The sequence below is a fragment of the Bactrocera dorsalis genome, chromosome 1, assembly GCF_023373825.1.
Source record: "Bactrocera dorsalis isolate Fly_Bdor chromosome 1, ASM2337382v1, whole genome shotgun sequence".
NCBI classification, from domain to species: domain Eukaryota; kingdom Metazoa; phylum Arthropoda; class Insecta; order Diptera; family Tephritidae; genus Bactrocera; species Bactrocera dorsalis.
The window spans coordinates 24,310,836-24,329,432 of NC_064303.1; the positions used below are offsets into that span (position 1 = coordinate 24,310,836).

The 18,597-nt window shown below is 36.6% G+C and overlaps 1 protein-coding gene across 5 annotated transcripts in view; it reads right to left on the minus strand.

Annotated features, from left to right (window-relative positions):
• LOC105222272 (neural cell adhesion molecule 1-A) overlaps positions 1 to 18,597 on the minus strand; it is a 187,488-nt gene that overhangs the window by 17,833 nt on the left and 151,058 nt on the right. For all 5 annotated transcript variants that reach the window (XM_049448787.1, XM_049448798.1, XM_049448796.1 and 2 more), the window contains exons 12-15: positions 15,802 to 15,904; positions 13,357 to 13,468; positions 12,166 to 12,247; positions 9,420 to 9,561 (exon numbers count right to left, since the gene is read on the minus strand). In XM_049448787.1, coding sequence (XP_049304744.1) covers positions 9,420 to 9,561; positions 12,166 to 12,247; positions 13,357 to 13,468; positions 15,802 to 15,904 — 439 coding nt within the window. The remainder of the gene's footprint in view (positions 1 to 9,419; positions 9,562 to 12,165; positions 12,248 to 13,356; positions 13,469 to 15,801; positions 15,905 to 18,597) is intronic.

Below are 18,597 nucleotides of genomic sequence, written 5' to 3' on the forward strand. Positions count from 1 at the left end.
TGGGGTAAACGAAATCAAATGGTACAACAACAAAAGAGTGTAGTGTGTGATTGTATTCGGCTTATATGTGAGTGACTGCGGATAAAAGCAGCAACAAAACCGTTTACAGTTGGCTTAAGCTTAAGCTAAATTTAAAATGCTCGAAGGCCTCTCAAAGCTGAACACATAAGCTCTTATGCGCATACATACATAAACACATACATACATAAACACACACATACATACACATACATGCTTACAACACATTTGCCATGTGTGCCTATTTAGCTGCCCTTTTATGCAGCCATTCGATTGCCTTTCATGCGCGTTTCGATTATTTCGCACTTTTGTGTGTTGTGGCACATTTTTGAAATGTTAGAAAGTCATTCGATTAAATGTCATTTAAATTGCCCACATGAAACGGTATATATGTATATACATAGGTAAGTATGTAGCCGGCGTGCGTAACCACTGACGGTTGCGAGTGTAGGCGTGTAGGCGTTGTGTGCGTGGGTGTATTGGTATGCGTGCTCGCAGCAAATGCCAACTAAAAATTCGTTTCACACATTTGTGCAAAGATGCTTACGCGTTTACTTATGCATAATCCTTTTTTCGTGCGCCGATTCAGAGACCCACATTCATTGCGCATTATGTGCTTGTTTTCGCAACGACATTTCGCAGCACAATTTTCATTTTAGTTTTCCTTACTCTATTTTTGTTGCTGTTTTCATTTTACTTATTTTTTGTTGTTTTTGCATTACCAGCAATTTAATTTTCATGCTTTTCGTACAATTTTCGCTTTAGCAGTTTTGTGTGTCTCTAGTTTTGCGCTCTATATACACGTATATATGTACTTATATGTACATGTGTGTGCTATATGTATGCCGGTATATTTACTTGACCTTATTTCTTTGTCAAATATACATATATGACACGTTATACTATATATATGTATGTATGTACTAAAGTTGTTCGGCACTATAAATAGAATATCACATGATTCCAATAACGAGTAGAATTCCCGCTTTGAAAAGCGGGCAAATAATTCGTTTGTGTGCACAATGTGGAAAGTGTGTGTGTGTGCGCGGTAACAGCAAAAAGGTAAGTAATAAAATTGCAAAAGCGCGCACACAAACACTCACACACACACAGACGCCGCCGCACATATGAGACGGCATTAAAATATAAAATGTTGCGTATACGCAGTGGCTAGAGTTGCCAATAGCAATCACACTACCATTCAATCCTTTAAAAATATTGAAATTGGTTTGGCTGCTAGTCTTTGAAATAAAAGCGAAATTTGATTAGCTTTCCTTTATGAAATCCGACGGAATATTTTTCAACATTTAAAATGCAAAATTGTGTATGACACAGAAAAGCACAAATATTTAATAATCCACGCTAGGCAAAATCACTACAGAAATATTATACAGAATATATTTTTTGAATTTGTGTTAATACTGACTGATTATACTCAGGGTTTAAGGAAGCTAAAGGACTAGCGGTGCACTAGACTTTGAAAATATATCTCTACAAGCAAATGTTTCCCTTTTTTCCAATAACAAAAGTTTTCTAAGTACATATAATCAGCCGATAAAGCATCTTCTTCTTCGAAAAAAAAATATTACATCTGCAACAATTGATCAAAATTTTCACTTATAAATTGCTTTACATTACAGACTATACTTTCTATTTAATATATCCTTACACAGGGTGTATTCCAAAGTAAACAGGACTTAAAAAAAAAACAGAACAAATGGTTTTTTCGGCAAAATCAATTTATTTCATACGATATTTAGTCTCCTTCTGCTTCAAAACAGTATGCCGGTGGCCAGTGGCCTCTACGCCTGAAAAGGAAGAAGTCGCACGGTGCCATATCAGGTGATTACGGGGAGTGGTTAATGGTTAAAATATGATTGATTGGAACCAAATGTCTTTCACATCAAAATCATCCAATTCAGGAACGAAAAGAGCCGCAGCAAAAGTCATGAGTCATGACTCTATAATGTTCTCCATCGACTCTTATATTACTATCGGTTTCGTTTTTAACAAATAACAAATGCTGCTAATGTCAGCAGAGGGTTTCGGCATAGGGAAGATAATCTCGTCTTCCAAGGGACTGCGTTACAAAGAGAATTAATTTCACAAAGAATTTTAGAGTTACTCTCGGTACCAAGAGACAGTACTATCCAGTGGTACACTGACGGCTCGAAAACACCGGAAGGCATTGGAGTAGACATTGCGGGACAGCATAACAAGCTCTCCATACTACTGGCACGTTTTTCAAGCATTTTTCAAGCTGAAGTTTTTGTTATAAGTCAGTGCAGAGAACTCAAACTCCACCGCAACTATCGCAACCAGCGCATCGCCATTCTTAGCGACAATCAAGGGGCACTAAAAGCGATCTCAGCATATGAGGTTAAATCGGTTTTAGTAGAGGAGTGCATAGGAAGGCTAAACCTCCTATCAGTGTGCAACCGGGTACAGCTAATCTGGGTAACGGGGCATATAGGAGTAGCTGGTAATAAGCTAGCCGACGAACTAGCCCACTCTGCGGCAGCGTCCCAAATGACGGGACTACAACCATGGGTCGCAGTGGGATACCACACTCTTAAATAACAGCACTAGGAGGGTACTGTAGGTTTAAAGAACTAATTAACCTCCCCCGTGACAAATTCCGCCTCCTCGTCGAGCTCTACATAGGGCACTGCAGGCTCAGGAAGCACTTGTCTAACATGGGCATAGTCTCTTGAGTAAACTGCCGGTTCTGCGAGTTAGAACAGAAAACACCAGCACACCCGTTTCTGGATTGTCCAGCAATTTGCAGAAGCAGGCTTAAGGTCCTGGATTCCATCTACATGGACAGGGATCACATCAGCTCAGTAGCCCCCAGCAGGCTCCTGGAATTATTCTGGATTCCGGACCTTGATGGCCAAACGACAGACACTAGGTCGCAGTACAATACCTTAGTATTAAATATTTATCTTATATTACAGCCCGCTTCATTTTTGAACAAATATGGATCAGTTGTTCCAAACAACCTATTACGAAAAAAGTATTGCCTCATTGAAAACCATGCGACAAGAAAAACTCCCTTTGCTATGGAAGATATGGAGAAATCAAGTAAGAAAGGTTCATATAACATTAGCTTTTGAACATAGTTTTTGGAATGAATAATGAAAAATCCTAGTGCTAGTAGACTCGAAAGCTCTCATTTTAAATATTGTGCGTTATGCTTGCTTTTACATCCTTAATCTTTACAAATAATTAAAAATTAGTATTAACTTTCTAAGGAATCCACTAAATATTCAAATGATTTCTCTTCTCTCTTTGGAGATTTTGCAGATATCTTAGAGAATGCAGTTCAGAACGGACATTTTCTATTACAATGCATAAATTCATAAACGTATGAAAAAAATCTTAACCGAAGAAAAATTGTCTCAAATAAAAAAATGTTGAAACAACTGTTACTAAACCTAGTATTTTGGCATCATCGAGGCCACTGAAGTTGTTCTGCTGAAACTCGGAAACCCACATTAGACATTCTCTCTCCATTTGAGTAGAAACGTAAAATGCCCAAACCCATAAAAGCAACCAACTCGCACATACGTACGAAAAAGGACTCTTAATTCCCGATTACACACACGCATAGACACAAGGCCAGTATACCTTGGTATTTGCATTGAATGTCCATAACCGCCAGGACCCATACAATCAGCCGGAAAGCGAGCAAGGCAACCAGCAGCTGAAATGAACAACCAATCAAACAAATGGTGCGTTCGCAAATCGACCATACGGCAAAGCAACCAGTCAACCCAGCTTCCCTTAATGTCTTTTCAATCATGACCTCAATTTGAATTTGATTATTGTATTTGGCGTCGTACAACCAACACACATACACACACACACACCCACACACAAGCACACGCAATGCCAGCATCAAAGCAGTTGGAAAAGCCAACAGGCGTTCAATGCAGAACTGTGCTAAAACCGAATCAACGGTAACTCAAACATAGCCCGAACGTATCGACTTGACTAGGCTTAAATATAGGATGCACACACACACATACGCGCACGCACTGACTGCCAACAAGGAAAATTGTACCTCAAGCCAAATTGGAGAAAGAATCTGCACACATACCATTCATCTGCGCATTCATGCAAAAGAGCACATCAATTTCTCTGTACTACTCGCCAAGCGTGAGTGTTTTTCCTAGGATATTGGGAGCGAGCGAATTGAAAAAGCATCTGGTGCGTTTTTTCATTTTTTCATCTCTTCAAATACATTTGTGTTCTTGGATACAAAAACTTATGTTATCCAAAATGGTCTAAGAAAATATGTATATATATATGTAATCATATTTGTACATTGCAACTAAATAAAAGTTATCTCTATGTAAATCATGCTTTACAGTTTTGTGAATAATTATTCAGTTTAAGAATTATATCTTACTAAAATCCGGTAAAATTTTTTGGTATTTTCTTATGTACATATAAATTAAATATCAATGTCTAGTTTTTTATGGTAAATGGAGGAAACATAAGCGTGAATAGATAACCAAAAAATTACAAAATTGAGGTTAGCCTGTTCTAAAGAACTACTGTGGGGACTATCTTATTGACATAGACTTCGGAAACCATCCTAAAAGATTTTGACAAGCAAAGATAAAAAAAAAATAGGTGAATATAATTCAACTGGCTAGTTTCATGCGATCATATCTAATGGGGGAAATACATATCATATGTATAATCAAATAGGGCCTATACCAAAATTACAAAAACCGAATCAACAAACAATTTATAATTTGCCTTTAGATAGATAAATAAATGAGGATTGCACCGCGACCTAGGGCCTATTGTGCCGTCTCCTAGCTCACAACGTCTCAACTTGCCCAGCAAATTGATGAATTCCAATATACTGCTAGGTGCTATTGAGGCGATGTGATCCCTATTTGAAAACATATATCCAAGAGCCTTAGCAGGTGTTCTGGAGTTTCAGACTCCAAGTCGCAGAACCGGCAATTTGCACAGAAAGCTAGGCCCATGTTGAATAAGTGCTTCTTTAGCTTGCAATGGCCAGTGTAGAAGGCGACCAGTAGCCTGACTTTATCCCTTGGGAGATTGATTACATATTTAAACCTTTTGAGGTTGTAACCATTCATTAGAAACTTTGCGTGGCGCAAGCCCGGAAGTTATTGCCAATGTCTTTTCTTACCCACCGGGGACCGACCGCTATGAAAGGTTCCGGTACTACCATGCTGGTGGATGCTGTAGAGCGGGCAAACTCATCGGCCAGTTCGTTTCCGGCGATGCCTTTGTGACCTGGCACCCAAATAAGGTGCACTTGATTACATTCTATCAGACTATTCAGCCGTTCTATACACTCCAGCACCAATAGTGATTTTATCTGGTATGACGAGATCGATTTTTCAGCTTTATTTTTTTAATTTTGTATGAAGTTTTATCTCTATATATCAATGTGTTTAGCAGCTGTTTGTTTTGGGCAAATATTTTGTGGGACGTTTTTAAAAATTGAACAAAGAGTTTGCTTGAAACTTTATGTTTCCAATGAAACCGCGGCTCCAGAATCATTGAAAATGTAACAGCGGTATTTTAGGGAGTTCACTATAACTTGAACACTAGTATTTGAGTGGCACTTAGCACTTATTGTATTTCGTGATATTATCGGAAACTTGCTTCATACGAGTCGTGCATACAACTCTGTTGGCAATGGTAACGTCGAAAATGTTAAAGTAACAGTGCTTGAAATCATTGTTTTGACAGCAGAAAGATCTAAACAACGCTTATGGATCGATTCAACATATGTTGGTGCATGTTTTGGGTATTAAGCGACTCGAAAAGACCTGAATCAATAGCAAAATACGACGTCGAATAGAGGTCACAGAAGAGATGCTGAGACGTAGCTGAGTACATTCAATTAAACACATCAGTACTGCGAAAGAGACATGGGTTTATGAATCTGTGGTCGAATCTATCCTACAATCTAGTGAATGATACTCCAAAAATGAGACGTAACAAAAAAAAAAAAAAACAAAAAATTGGTTGGATGTGTAACAAAATTTTATTTTTTGCTTTTTTTAAGTTGAGGTCATATTTGATATACTCCTTTATAATCGTGTTAATAAGTTAAGAGATCATAATTGGATAAACTACAATATCCAGAGAAGAACGCACTTATGTATTAAGTGTAAAGGTTTGAAGAGGCAACACGAGGTGGAAGACAATGAGTGGGTGAGTGAAGTGGGTTTCTTCGAATGATATTCGCGATGGTTACCGATTTCAGAGTTCTATGCGTACGTTTATTACGGCGTAAATTTCGTAAAGGAAATATATGGAATTCTGGTAGTGGACTAGAGAGAAGGGTCGGAAAGTTATTCGCTTATCTTTAAACACATGTCACATTTTCAGCCGCTTACACTAACGTGAGTATTTCACTATAATTAAAACTAAAACTACTTATTTTAGAAACTATTGAAGCAAATAGTGAATAGCACTACAATATAAACCCTAGGTGAAAGCAAAATCTAAATAGCATGGATTACTTTCAGGGAAAATCCTGAGATAGTCATTCAGTAGTTGAAATCTGGCAACTCACAACTTTATCTTAAAGTTTGACTATTTTCATGTTACACATACTCATAACTTTTTGATATACGCGAGTCATTTGTGTATTTACAATCACATAAAATATTCTCCTCGACTAAAAAGTGAAACAAAATCGCGAACACTTTCATGGAATTATTTCTAAGAACTTTCGTCGTATATTATCTCAATAACAGTGAATCGATGAATTCAGTTTTTGGCGATGAACCTTCATCAAAGGCGTGATTTAATCAATGTTATGGTGAATTCAATCGACGTCGTAGACCACTCCAAGATGAATTTCCAAAAATTCGTCCAAATAAGTAGTTGTTGTTTCGAAAACTATTGATGTTGTGTACAAACTACAGGTAGAGACTTCATTCAATATTGTTTGGACATTTGACTGTAAACAAAATTCGGGAGAAATGTTAAAAAATATGATAGTGGTGCTCCGAAACCCATGAAGTCCATAAAATCGTGAGAAATGACGTGTTGTTGATTTACGCATATGCGCTCGAAACTAAAGATTAGTCGACTGCATGGGTATTTCAAGATGAACCGAATACAATGGAAGTTGTTCGGCCACAAAGCACTTTCAAACTAATGATCGCCTGATTTTTTTTGAACAACTGGATATATCGCAACCTACTACTAAACCAACGCAGAACAGTAAATTTTGAGTGATACACAGCCATCTATCTGCCAGAAGTCTTTCAAGAAATCAGGAAACCGCCGAAGATGGATCACTCTTCACCAGGACAATACTAACTCTCACATATCGACTAAAACAACTGCATTATTGAGTGCCCAAGACATCAGTTTGAAAAGTCATCCACCGTATTAGTCCTGAGGGAAAAGATAAACGAATAGGTCAGCATTCTTCGACAGCTGAAGTGGCGTTTGATGCGTTCAGAACACATGTTTTGCAGATACCTCAATCAAAGTGGAAAAAGTTATTCGGAAATTGGTTCAACTAATCCAAACGTATGTAAAGAATATTTTGAAAATCGAAAAAGTCTTTTCATATTTCTTATCAAACTTCAACTTATTTTTTTATATATATTTATATTTATAATAATAAATAAATAAACAAATATGTACCATTTTGGTCGACCACTTTTTACCATTTTTCCGCTAGAGACATTATTCCATCAGTGTAAAACTTTCATCGCAATTTCGATATTTCTAGAGCGGAAGAGAGCGAACCATTGTTGTGCTACACTAACTGATACTGCATCGTCTCCGCAATCTTCCGAATTGTCTTTCGTGGAACGAGTTGCATTCTTCCATTTTTTAAACAAAAATGTCAAAATACTTGTATAGAGATTTTATTCATTATTTTCACACATTTTGGAACAGCAGTAACCTTTTTTCAACTTCCCCGAATTAAAAAATATCTAAATCTAAATTCTCATCTTTCCAACACTATATGGTACGACACAATATGATTGGTAGCACTGGAGATATACGACTGCAACGACAACCATTGACAATATACGAAAAGACTTTTTCGACTACCCAATGTTTTACTCGACATTGTAAAGAAATATATACGAATGAGTACTCAGCAAAGCTGGAAAGTGTCGCATGTAAGCTTCTTACTTGTGTAGCCTGTTGTAAACTCGTATATGCATACATATGTACTTATGTATATTCATAGCACAACAGTTATATGCCGCAGCTTTGTAAAATTTTCAAAATACCATACATAAAATTGTTTATGCAGTGCACAGTAGGCTCAAAATTTAAAAATCCACACAAACAGAAATATGTACACATACACAGATATATTCACATACTCATTCTCAAAACATGTTCACTAGACGCCCATGCGGGTATAACTTCACCCTTTACCCACACTAAGTATCATATTTCTAGTATTGAGACCTGTCTCAACAATGTTTTCATTTATGCATATCCACATGGGCCTATACACATGTATTTCATTGTATGTGCACATCTATGTAAACAAGAACATATAAAAGTCGTAAATTTTTATAGCATTATTTTCTTCATTTCCTCTGGGTTTTGGCATTTTTATGAGTATATGAAAATAATATGCCTAAAACAAGCAGATAAGGCGTTTGTTGGAAAATCCAGAATTTAAAGAAATCAAAATTTCAAATATTAAAGATTTTTTTGAATCCTTTGGGATTAAATTAGGAAATACACATATATTTATAAATAAATACATACTTATATATAATATTTTTGGTTCAAAAGAATAATGTTTACTTTATTTTTAATTTTTTTTTATAGAAATAAACTCAATATAAATACTCAGCAAATTACTGCTGACAAATGTCAAAAGTATTCCATTAATAACTGTGAAATTCTAGAGAAAACTATATAGTGACAACTATAATCTAATTTGCACTTAGTTACTATAGATAAGGCTGAAAGCAATGAACCGCCGTATAACAATTACTTTTAACTGCGTTATTTACTTATTTAATGGCCTGTCATAACTTATTTGACGGTTTTTAAATTGTCTTGAACTTTTCGAGAAACAAATTTGGCAAATATTAGGTAAAAAACCATATATTATTAAGGTAAAATGCTGACAATGAGACTATTAAGGGCAGACCAATCAAAAACTAAAAGTAAATGCTAGCTTTCTTTGCCGTCTGTCTAATCGGAAATTCTAAATTGCAACTGTCACATATTGCATTAATTACGTTAATATCTATATAAGATGACAAAAATACTTTGACCGCTGCAGTCGGTTGACAATTGCTTTCAATCTATTCTTAATATAAATGGTGCAATTATTTTCTGTATTTTGAAATATTTTTAACGTTTGTCAGAATGTCATTTATACAACCACTTCCATTTACCTTGTTAGTCCTGTACGGGCAGAGAACATCTCGAGCACGAAAATCTGTGGTAATCCACCATCATAGCCGGGAATGCATTGAATGTCGACACTGACATCCGTGCGATTGACGATGGAGCAATTTGAAACGCCATTGGGTAGAGCTGGAAGAACCAAAAAAAATATAATGAAATAAATTATTCTGGTCGGCCTTCACGCCATAGATAGAGCTATAGGTACTTAGTAATGATATAAATGTACATGCTACTGTGCTCAAAAAATAAGATGACATTTGAAGTTAAACTGCGCGCGTCGAAGGATTTGGAGAATAATTTTTTTTTTAGGTTTGTAGAACTGTCAGTCACATTTATGTCAAATTTCATGTCGAAATATTCATTATTGTTTGAGATACGTGTCGTTTTGTGATAAGTGAGTTTTTCGTTTTTTGTTTACGGAGTCAATTTTCTGCTGCGGATACGTTGAGGATGGTGAGGATGGTGCAGAAAAAAATGTTTACAAGTGGTATAGTGAGTTCCAAGCCGACCATGAACGTGTCGAAGACGAAGAGCGTCCAGGGCGACCATCAACCTCAACCGACGAAGCTCACGTTCAACAAATCAAAGATTTGGTGTTGAAAGACCGGCGATTAACAATTAGAGACCTTGCTGATGAAGTTGGTATATCGAAAGGCTCAGCCAATAACATTTTAAAGTATGTTGTGGGCCTCAAGCGCGTCAAATCTCGACTGGTACCGAAAACATTGAATTTTTTGGAAAAAAGGCGTCGCGTTGAAGTGTGTGAAACGATGCTTTCCGACTGTCATGAAACGCATTATAACTGGCGATGAGACTTGGATCTATGCTTACGACCCGAAACAACCGATCAATCGAGCGAACGCCAAAGTCGCTCAAAAATCAACGTCATGTTGACTGTTTTCTTCGATTATCATGGTGTTGTGCATTATGAATTCCTTCAAACCGGTCACACAGTCAACAAGGAATATTATTTGAACGTTATGCGTCGTTTGCGTAACGCTATCTGCCTAAAAAGGCCGGAATTGTGGAAAGACAATTCTCGGGTTTTACACCACAATAATGCACCATCTCATACTGCCCTCGTAATTCGTGATCATTTCGCCAAAAACTCAACCCATATCGTTCCGCAACCACCACATTCACCTGATTTGGCGCCGTGCGACTTCTGGCTGTTCACCAAGCTCAAAAGACCGTTTCGGGGACACCGTTTTTATACGATAAAGGAGATTCAAGCCGCAGCGAACCCGGAACTGAAGGCCATCCCGGAAAGTGACTACAACCATAATAACTTTAAAACGAAAGACATATGTATATATGAAAATCTATGTTTAATGGTATGAATAAAGGCAGTTGATAGATTATTTTATTAATTATTTATTATTAAGATTTCTTCGAATAGTAATTATTTTGTTAATTGAATATTTGCAGCTTTCATATTTGACTACTACAAATTTATACCGAAGGTAAAAAGTATATATAAACTACGGGATCGGGCCGCGCGTTACTGTGGTATACATTTTGCACTATTATTTATATAATTAATAATTTAATTTCGAATATGTTGGTAGAAATAAATTTCATTGGGAAAATAACGAATTTTAGACTCTTTCTCAATGTCTTGTAATCAGCCTTTCTCTCCAGTTAATAGAGTTGTCCGCTTAATAGATTGTACTTAACAAACATTAACAATGTGCATGGTTAATGGAGATGTCTGCTTAATAGAGCGTCCATTTATTAGAGCTTTCACTATATTCTTTATTTATGAATGGTTTTTACTATCCTATCTTCTAAGTTAGTTCGAACTGGACACATTGTGCTAAATTTTACTGAAATCGGTTCAACATTTTGGGAGTCCATCGCGGACAAACAACTTGAGACGTATTTTTCATATTACATATAATTATTATTATTATAAAGATTTATCAACATCTTGTCATATATGTATAGTAAGTAATCCTCAAATAGACAAAAGAATCATAACTACGATTCGAAAATTGTAAAGTACGAGATATTAATACGTAATCGTAAAAAACGACGCCGCCCGCCATCTATGGGCTAAATCACTAGATAGTTATCTAAATAATAGCGCTATCAGAGATTTTCGTTAAATTTTCAATAAGTTTCTATGAGGACCAATTGAAATTTCTAAACGAAACCCGTACACAAACGTGTGAGCGATCTTCCCTCATGAGTTATGCACGGTGTAGATGTTAGCTTTCAGGCTAATTATTTTAATGTATGGTAGCTTTGGTAGTCGTTACTTGCTGGGGAACTGTCAAGCTTTTCTAGTAATCATGAACGAAGCCTTCTATCATTCATGACATCACGAACTAATGTACGCTTCTGTTCAGCGCACACACAAAAATAACCGCTTAGAAACTGTCGTAATATCTCTATTTTTTTCTGCCACTCTTGCCCTCTTTAGGGAGAAGCTTACCTTTGAATACATTTCTAAATGGAATTTGCATTGGATTTTAAAAGAGAACTAGTTTATATTTAATTTACAACCAAAATGATAACTTGCGTTGAAGGTACTTAAAAGTATACAAATACACATTGTTTCTATTTCTAAACAATTACAATTATTTTAATTGTATTAGCTGTGGCGACAAATAATTTTATTGTGAAGGAAAATTTAACTAAAGATTTTATGACTGCTCCAAAGCTAATACACGTCAGCTTCTGGCTGTCTGATCTTTAATAAAGATTCTGTTATGGTAATTTTTTACTTACCCGCCAGCACTACTTGGAACAGACAAGGCTGATTTTGTGTACCAACTTCATTGGAAGCCCAACAGGATAGAGTGCCGTAATCCTGTAAACGTAGATGCAGCAAAAATAGGAAATTAATGAATGAAGAAAATTTAATTATATAAATAAAATACTGATTCATATGGTATTTATAAAAACTAAGTTTTTAGCGATTTTAAAATGCAATGTGTTCAAAATGCATACGGAAGTTTTACTTGTTTTTTCTCAAACTACGTTGGAAGCCTGAAAAAACCAAATTCTTCAAACTTGAAGTTACAATGAGCGTCTAGAGGCATTTTTTAGTATTTTTAACTTGACTTATGGCATAAATTCCCCCTGAAGATCATAATTGCTTAAACTTCCATATTTCATTTCAAAATTTTTGTTACTGAATACTTAAAATTACATAACAAAAAGTACGCTATAGTTTACAAAAGCCTATTATTAATCCCATTTTTAAACAACTTCTGTCGGTGTTTCCGTGCTTTTAGACTTTCAACAAAAAAATTATTTTTCCAAAAGTTCACTATAGGGACCTAAAACTATTATTTAATCGATCAAATCATAAGGCAAATGGTATCCCTTTCCCATCCTTTGTAGTATTGCAGCGTGTCGATCAGACTCAGCCGTAAAACTTTAAACACGACTTTCTCGAAACTGAATATTTCTAAGTGGCTTCTCAGTAACCGTAATAGTAAAATGTGAAAGATTTTTTATTTTTGCATGTTTTTGATTGCATTTTCCTCACTTTCAACATAATTTCTAAGATACATAAGATACATCTTTTTAGGGTCTTTGACAAGCTTAATCCCTTAAAGGTTAAAGCGCTTCCAAGACGAAATGAGAATTGTCAAATAATCCTTCTCAATACCTCAGGGTCCTAAACCATAATTCCAATGAATCAGAAACCGAGAGGATCTGACTATACTTTTAAGTGGTGGATGTCATTTGAGTGGTGTGGCCAGGATTTCAATTAGATTTTGATATGAGATTGGCATTGTCTTCAAAAAGTTAGGAGTATAAGAGATCGAAGTTCTCGTTATTACTAATTGTAATGCCATCTGTTCATTAAAAAAATACTTTATGAATATGCCGTCACTTGGTAGAACTTATTCACTTCTATAAAAAAACGTAAAACTTAAAGAAATTAACTACCAACCACCCTTTACTTACCTGATCAGATATCGGTGTGTACTTAAGCACACTTCTGCTGTCATTTACGCTGAAACGTTCACTGCCAACATCCAATGTTTCACCCGAATTATTGAACTTCCAACGAAAAGTTCTGCAAGAAATGCGTAAGTGTTTAATAATTTATGAAAAAAGTTAACACAAATTCCCACACGATTCATATCGTGCGATAAAATCGTGTTAAATAACTGAAATTAATTGCCGAAATTTGTAGAGCAATATCTCAAAAATACTTTATGGCCCCTGTTTAATGTCAAAGTAACACTTCAGCTAATTAATTTATGACATTAGCTAATTATAACAAACTTTAATTTATAAATCACCTAAAGGCAACGGATTGTGCGCCATTAATTATGACAGTCTCTATGACTATAAATGTTTATATGTTAGGACGAGGGCGGTGCGATAAGTAATTGATGATAACGCTTTTAATCTATTGAAGTGCCTAGCCCACCGATTAACCAACTGATTCAACGTGCCTAAAAATAAATTTTCTGACGTTCGCCAAAATAAGCTTCCGATTATTTCTTCATACCGACACAAATTGGTGGCCGACGAGTGACTTCTTCAAGTTTGTAAAAAAAATCAAGTCGTTGTGGACTCAGTCTGGAGCAACCTTTGTTTGAGTCAGCAGTTCTTAGCCTCATTCGACCAAATTTTCCATACCGGTGGCGGTGACACGTGAAAACTGGCCCAGTAATAGTAAAAATGCTTAAGTTAGTTGATGTGGATCACAACTTGCGATACCCCTAAAAATGGTAGCCATCCCCTTTCCGGCTGATAGGACAATCAGCGCTTTCTCTTTTGTGCTCTTACGTGCAGAACTGTATCAATATTTCATCTACTCTGAAGAAACTAACTGGAACCTCCTTTAGATTTCGTTTAATCATGGTCAAACACTGCGGCCTCAGGCTTGCGCCGAGTAGTCGTAAGTACACCCGACTGCTGGTGCTGACAGCTTTCTCATGCTGTCAATTTGAAGCGTGATAGGACCCAAGCGGTCTTTGATGTGTATTGTGTTAGCCATCTGGCGCAACTTTAATCATTAGTCTATTGATATTAGATTATGGACTTTTATCTTTCCTCCATAATAACAGTTTCAGTGGTGCCTGCTTATGGCTCATTATAAACCGTTGAAACTTCCTCAACCAATTTTGGTTGCTCTTTGATCGCACTGCGCAATTTCTCTTCCAAATCCACATGCCTTCCAAGTCCACTAGCAACGAATGATATCTAATGTCCATGGACGCCCCCACTTCCGAAAGCGGTCACAACCTAACTACTGCAAATATTCGTCTGAAAATTAGTGAGTAAACGGCAAGAATGTACTACTAAATATTTCTTGCTTGCTTCGTCATCCATCGCAGATGCTAAGTACTTGTCGGACAGCCCTCGTTCGTAGGTAGAAACGCATATATTTCAGAATATATGTATATGTCTTAATGCCCTGCAGTGGTAGTTGCCACAATAACTGGAATAGGGTTAGCATTTGCCGCCGCCAACTATATAATTTCGCTGGTTCACTACACTCCCCAATTGTACGTTGTGAGTATTTTGACGAATTGCTTAGTTAGGTGTCGCACGGTCCATAAATACTTACACACATAGGTGAACACTTCATTTTGACACTGGGCCCAAAATGTCTACACCCAATTACAAATGATGAATGAGCTCTAGAACTGCCTCATCCAAGCACATTCCGCTTCCTTATACAGATCTTAAATAACAATCGAACTTAGTGAAGTGGTAAGGAGACCCGTTCTTATAGTTAGTGTGATTGTATGTGGTTGACGCGTTCCTTCTTCCATTCATCCATTCATTCATTCATTGAATTAGAGCTCAAAGGTATTTGTGTGCGGCAAAGCAATTGGACAGCGAAAATTAATTACTATTTGTTTCCGGCTATAGCTCTTCGTAGGCGCACCGCACACCAACTCCACTGAAATGCCGGCAAACACAAGCACACATATACTCACATATCAAATCGTACATGTGTGTGTATGTGTTGCAATATGTACACGTGTAAGCTTTAATGAGACAAAGTTTAGTTGGCAACGTAACGAGCAGGAAGTAAAAGTTTCACACTCAACACCCGCACACAGGTGCGATTGTCGCTTGAACAACCGTTTCTGCCGCCTGCCCCGACACACAAAACAATTCCTCTACTTCACGCTCTGTGCGACTCCACAATGATGGATACAAAGCAGCAGCATGGGTAAACACAAACAATTTTTGCTAATTTATATGATTGTTGTGCCTACATGCCTACCTATTTGGCTTGGCAACTGTCTCAACCCTTAATGCTGAACCCCCTTCAGAAATCGTCGGTAACTCGTTGTACTTGTTTCACTCAAAAAACTGACATTGATGAACGGGTTACACTATGCTTGATTATAGGCATTGTCGATGTGGTTGACGTACACTTACCTGGGGGGCGGATCCGCTTGTATTTCACACGTGACTTCGACAGTTTCATCCTTTGAGGCGCCAATTAGTATGACACGATCCAAATGCTTGCAAACAGGTGTGTCTATGGGAATAAGGAAATTAGAAAGGAAACAAGAAAAAGTTTAACTCAATTAATGAAAGAGCGTGTGTGTTCTATTGCTTAAGATTCAAAGCATGTTTGTCGACGTAATGGCAAGTTGTGAGATTTGCAGCTACAAGTGCGTGTTAGATAACGGAGTTGTAATATGGCAAGTTTTGTATGAGTTACGGAAAGTGCTTTAAGTAGCAAACGCTTATTTGATTAAGTTTTCTTTGATGAAAGCTTAAATGGTGTTCGCTTTGAGCAAACTGCAAACTTGAAAGAGGGAAGTCATGCTTGCGTTGATTCGACTGTAAGACTTAATCTTTTCTAAGATCAACGCGCCTACTCAAAAAAATCTGAATGTACTCTAGTATTCATTGCAACAATAATACAATATTTGCTTCCTCAAAAAACTGAGCTTTTCGCGTACAATTCGTTTGTCATCTTTTCCTCTGCAGCGAAAACTTTAAAAATACTTTGAAAGCAACTGAACAGTCTTTTATATTTGAGACATTCTTCTTTCACATGAATCAATATTCTTTTTCAATTACACTTTTCGATCTACTCGAGCACTATTGCAATGATATCGCCACCCATGTCTTAGCTTGACCGTCAATGGTCCAAGAATTACTGGTGTATACTTTCACTTTTTAATTGTACGCTCAAAAAGTAGTCAGGGGAGAGGGTTATCTAGAGAATCTCACCTTTTTGAAACCAAATGTTCTATAAACATTGATCTAATATAAAATATGGCGTACTCTGTACAAATATTTTTAACTGTAATCGTTTATTTGACTCCTTTTTTATACTCTCGCAACAAAGTTGCTAAGGAGAGTATTATAGTTTTGTTCACATAACGGTTGTTTGTAAGTCCTATAACTAAAAGAGTCAGATATAGGGTTATATATACCAAAGTGATCAGGGTGACGAGTAGAGTTGAAATCCGGATGTCTGTCTGTCCGTCCGTCCGTCCGTCCGTCCGTGCAAGCTGTAAATTGAGTAAGAATTGAGATATCATGATGAAACTTGGTACACGTATTTCTTGGCTCCATAAGAAGGTTAAGTTCGAAGATGGGCAAAATCGGCTTACTGCCACGCCCACAAAATGGCGGAAACCGAAAACCTATAAAGTGACATAACTAAGCCATAAATATATATATTAAAATGAAATTTGGCACAAAGAATCATATTAGGGAGGGGCATATTTGAACATATTTTTTTGGAAAAGTAGGCGTTGCCCCGCCCCCTACTAATTTTTTTGTACATATCTCGGAAACTGCTATGGCTATGTCAACCAAAGTCTATAGAGTCGTTTCCTTCAGGCATTTCCGTATACAGTTCAAAAATGGAAGAAATCGGATAATAACCACGCCCACCTCCCATACAAAGGTTATGTTAAAAATCACTAAAACACTCAATTTTACGAGAGAAATGGCAGAAGGAAGATTCACCCAGACTTTTTTTAAAAATTGAAAATGGGCGTAGCGTCACCCACTTATGGGCCAAAAACCATATCTCAGGAACTACTCCACCGATTTTAATGAAATTCAGTATATACTATTTTCTTAACACTCTGATGACATGTACGAAATATGGTGAAATCGATTCACAACCACGCCTTCTTCCAATATAACGCTACTTTGAATTCCATCTGATGCCTTCTCTTTATAATATATGCATTAGGAACCAATGATGATAGCAGAATAAAACTATTTGCGGTATTTGAGCTGAGGTATCCCTTGTGGAAAAATTGTCGTGATCGGACTATAACTTTTCAAGGTCCCTGATATCGAACACGAAGAACTCAGTGCCTAACCTAACCTAACCTAATTTTTCACCGAAAATATCGGTAAATCTCTCAGAATTTAATTCTAATTAATTTTACAGCAAAATAAAAAAATACGTAAATGACGGATAATGAAATCTCGATTATAACTTTATCATGCGAGAGTATAAAATGTTCGGTGACTTGCTATGTTTGTTATTTCGTAAACTATACACAAAAGCAACATTAAAACTCTCCTTCTGAATTCAAATGAAATTGAAGTCGTTAATATCTTTCAACTATAATTCTCTAAAAACATTTGACAACTTAATTTAAATAAGGCTCTAGAGATTATGCTCGACATCCGGCCAATACATACACAAGAAAAGTAGGAGGCAATGCTTACGGCTAACCAGCTCGTTTTTTAGTTCATTGGAGCCAAACTTGTCGTCACTACAGGGGCCCTATTCTGTAACTCGATTCGAAAATGTATTATATTCGAAATTCGGATCTAGTTTATAATTATGCGAAAGTTGTACCACCCTGTGCCAGAATAAATACGTACAATTTTCGTTTTTGCTTTCTACAACTCAAAAGCTATCGAATATTTTATCCGAAAATCGAGTTACAGAATATACAAAATCCGAATTCGAGTAAATTTTTTTTCGAATCGAGTTACAGAATAGGCCCCCAGGAGGCCTATTCTGTAACTCGATTCGAAAAAAAAATTACTCGTATTCGGATTTTGTATATTCTGTAACTCGAGTTTCGGATTTTCAAGCCAATTTTCGGATAAAATATTCGATAGCTTTTGAGTTGTAGAAAGCAAAAACGAAATTGGCACAGGGTGGTACAACTTTCGCATAATTATAAATTGGATCCGAATTTCGAATAGAATACATTTTCGAATCGAGTTACAGAATAGGGC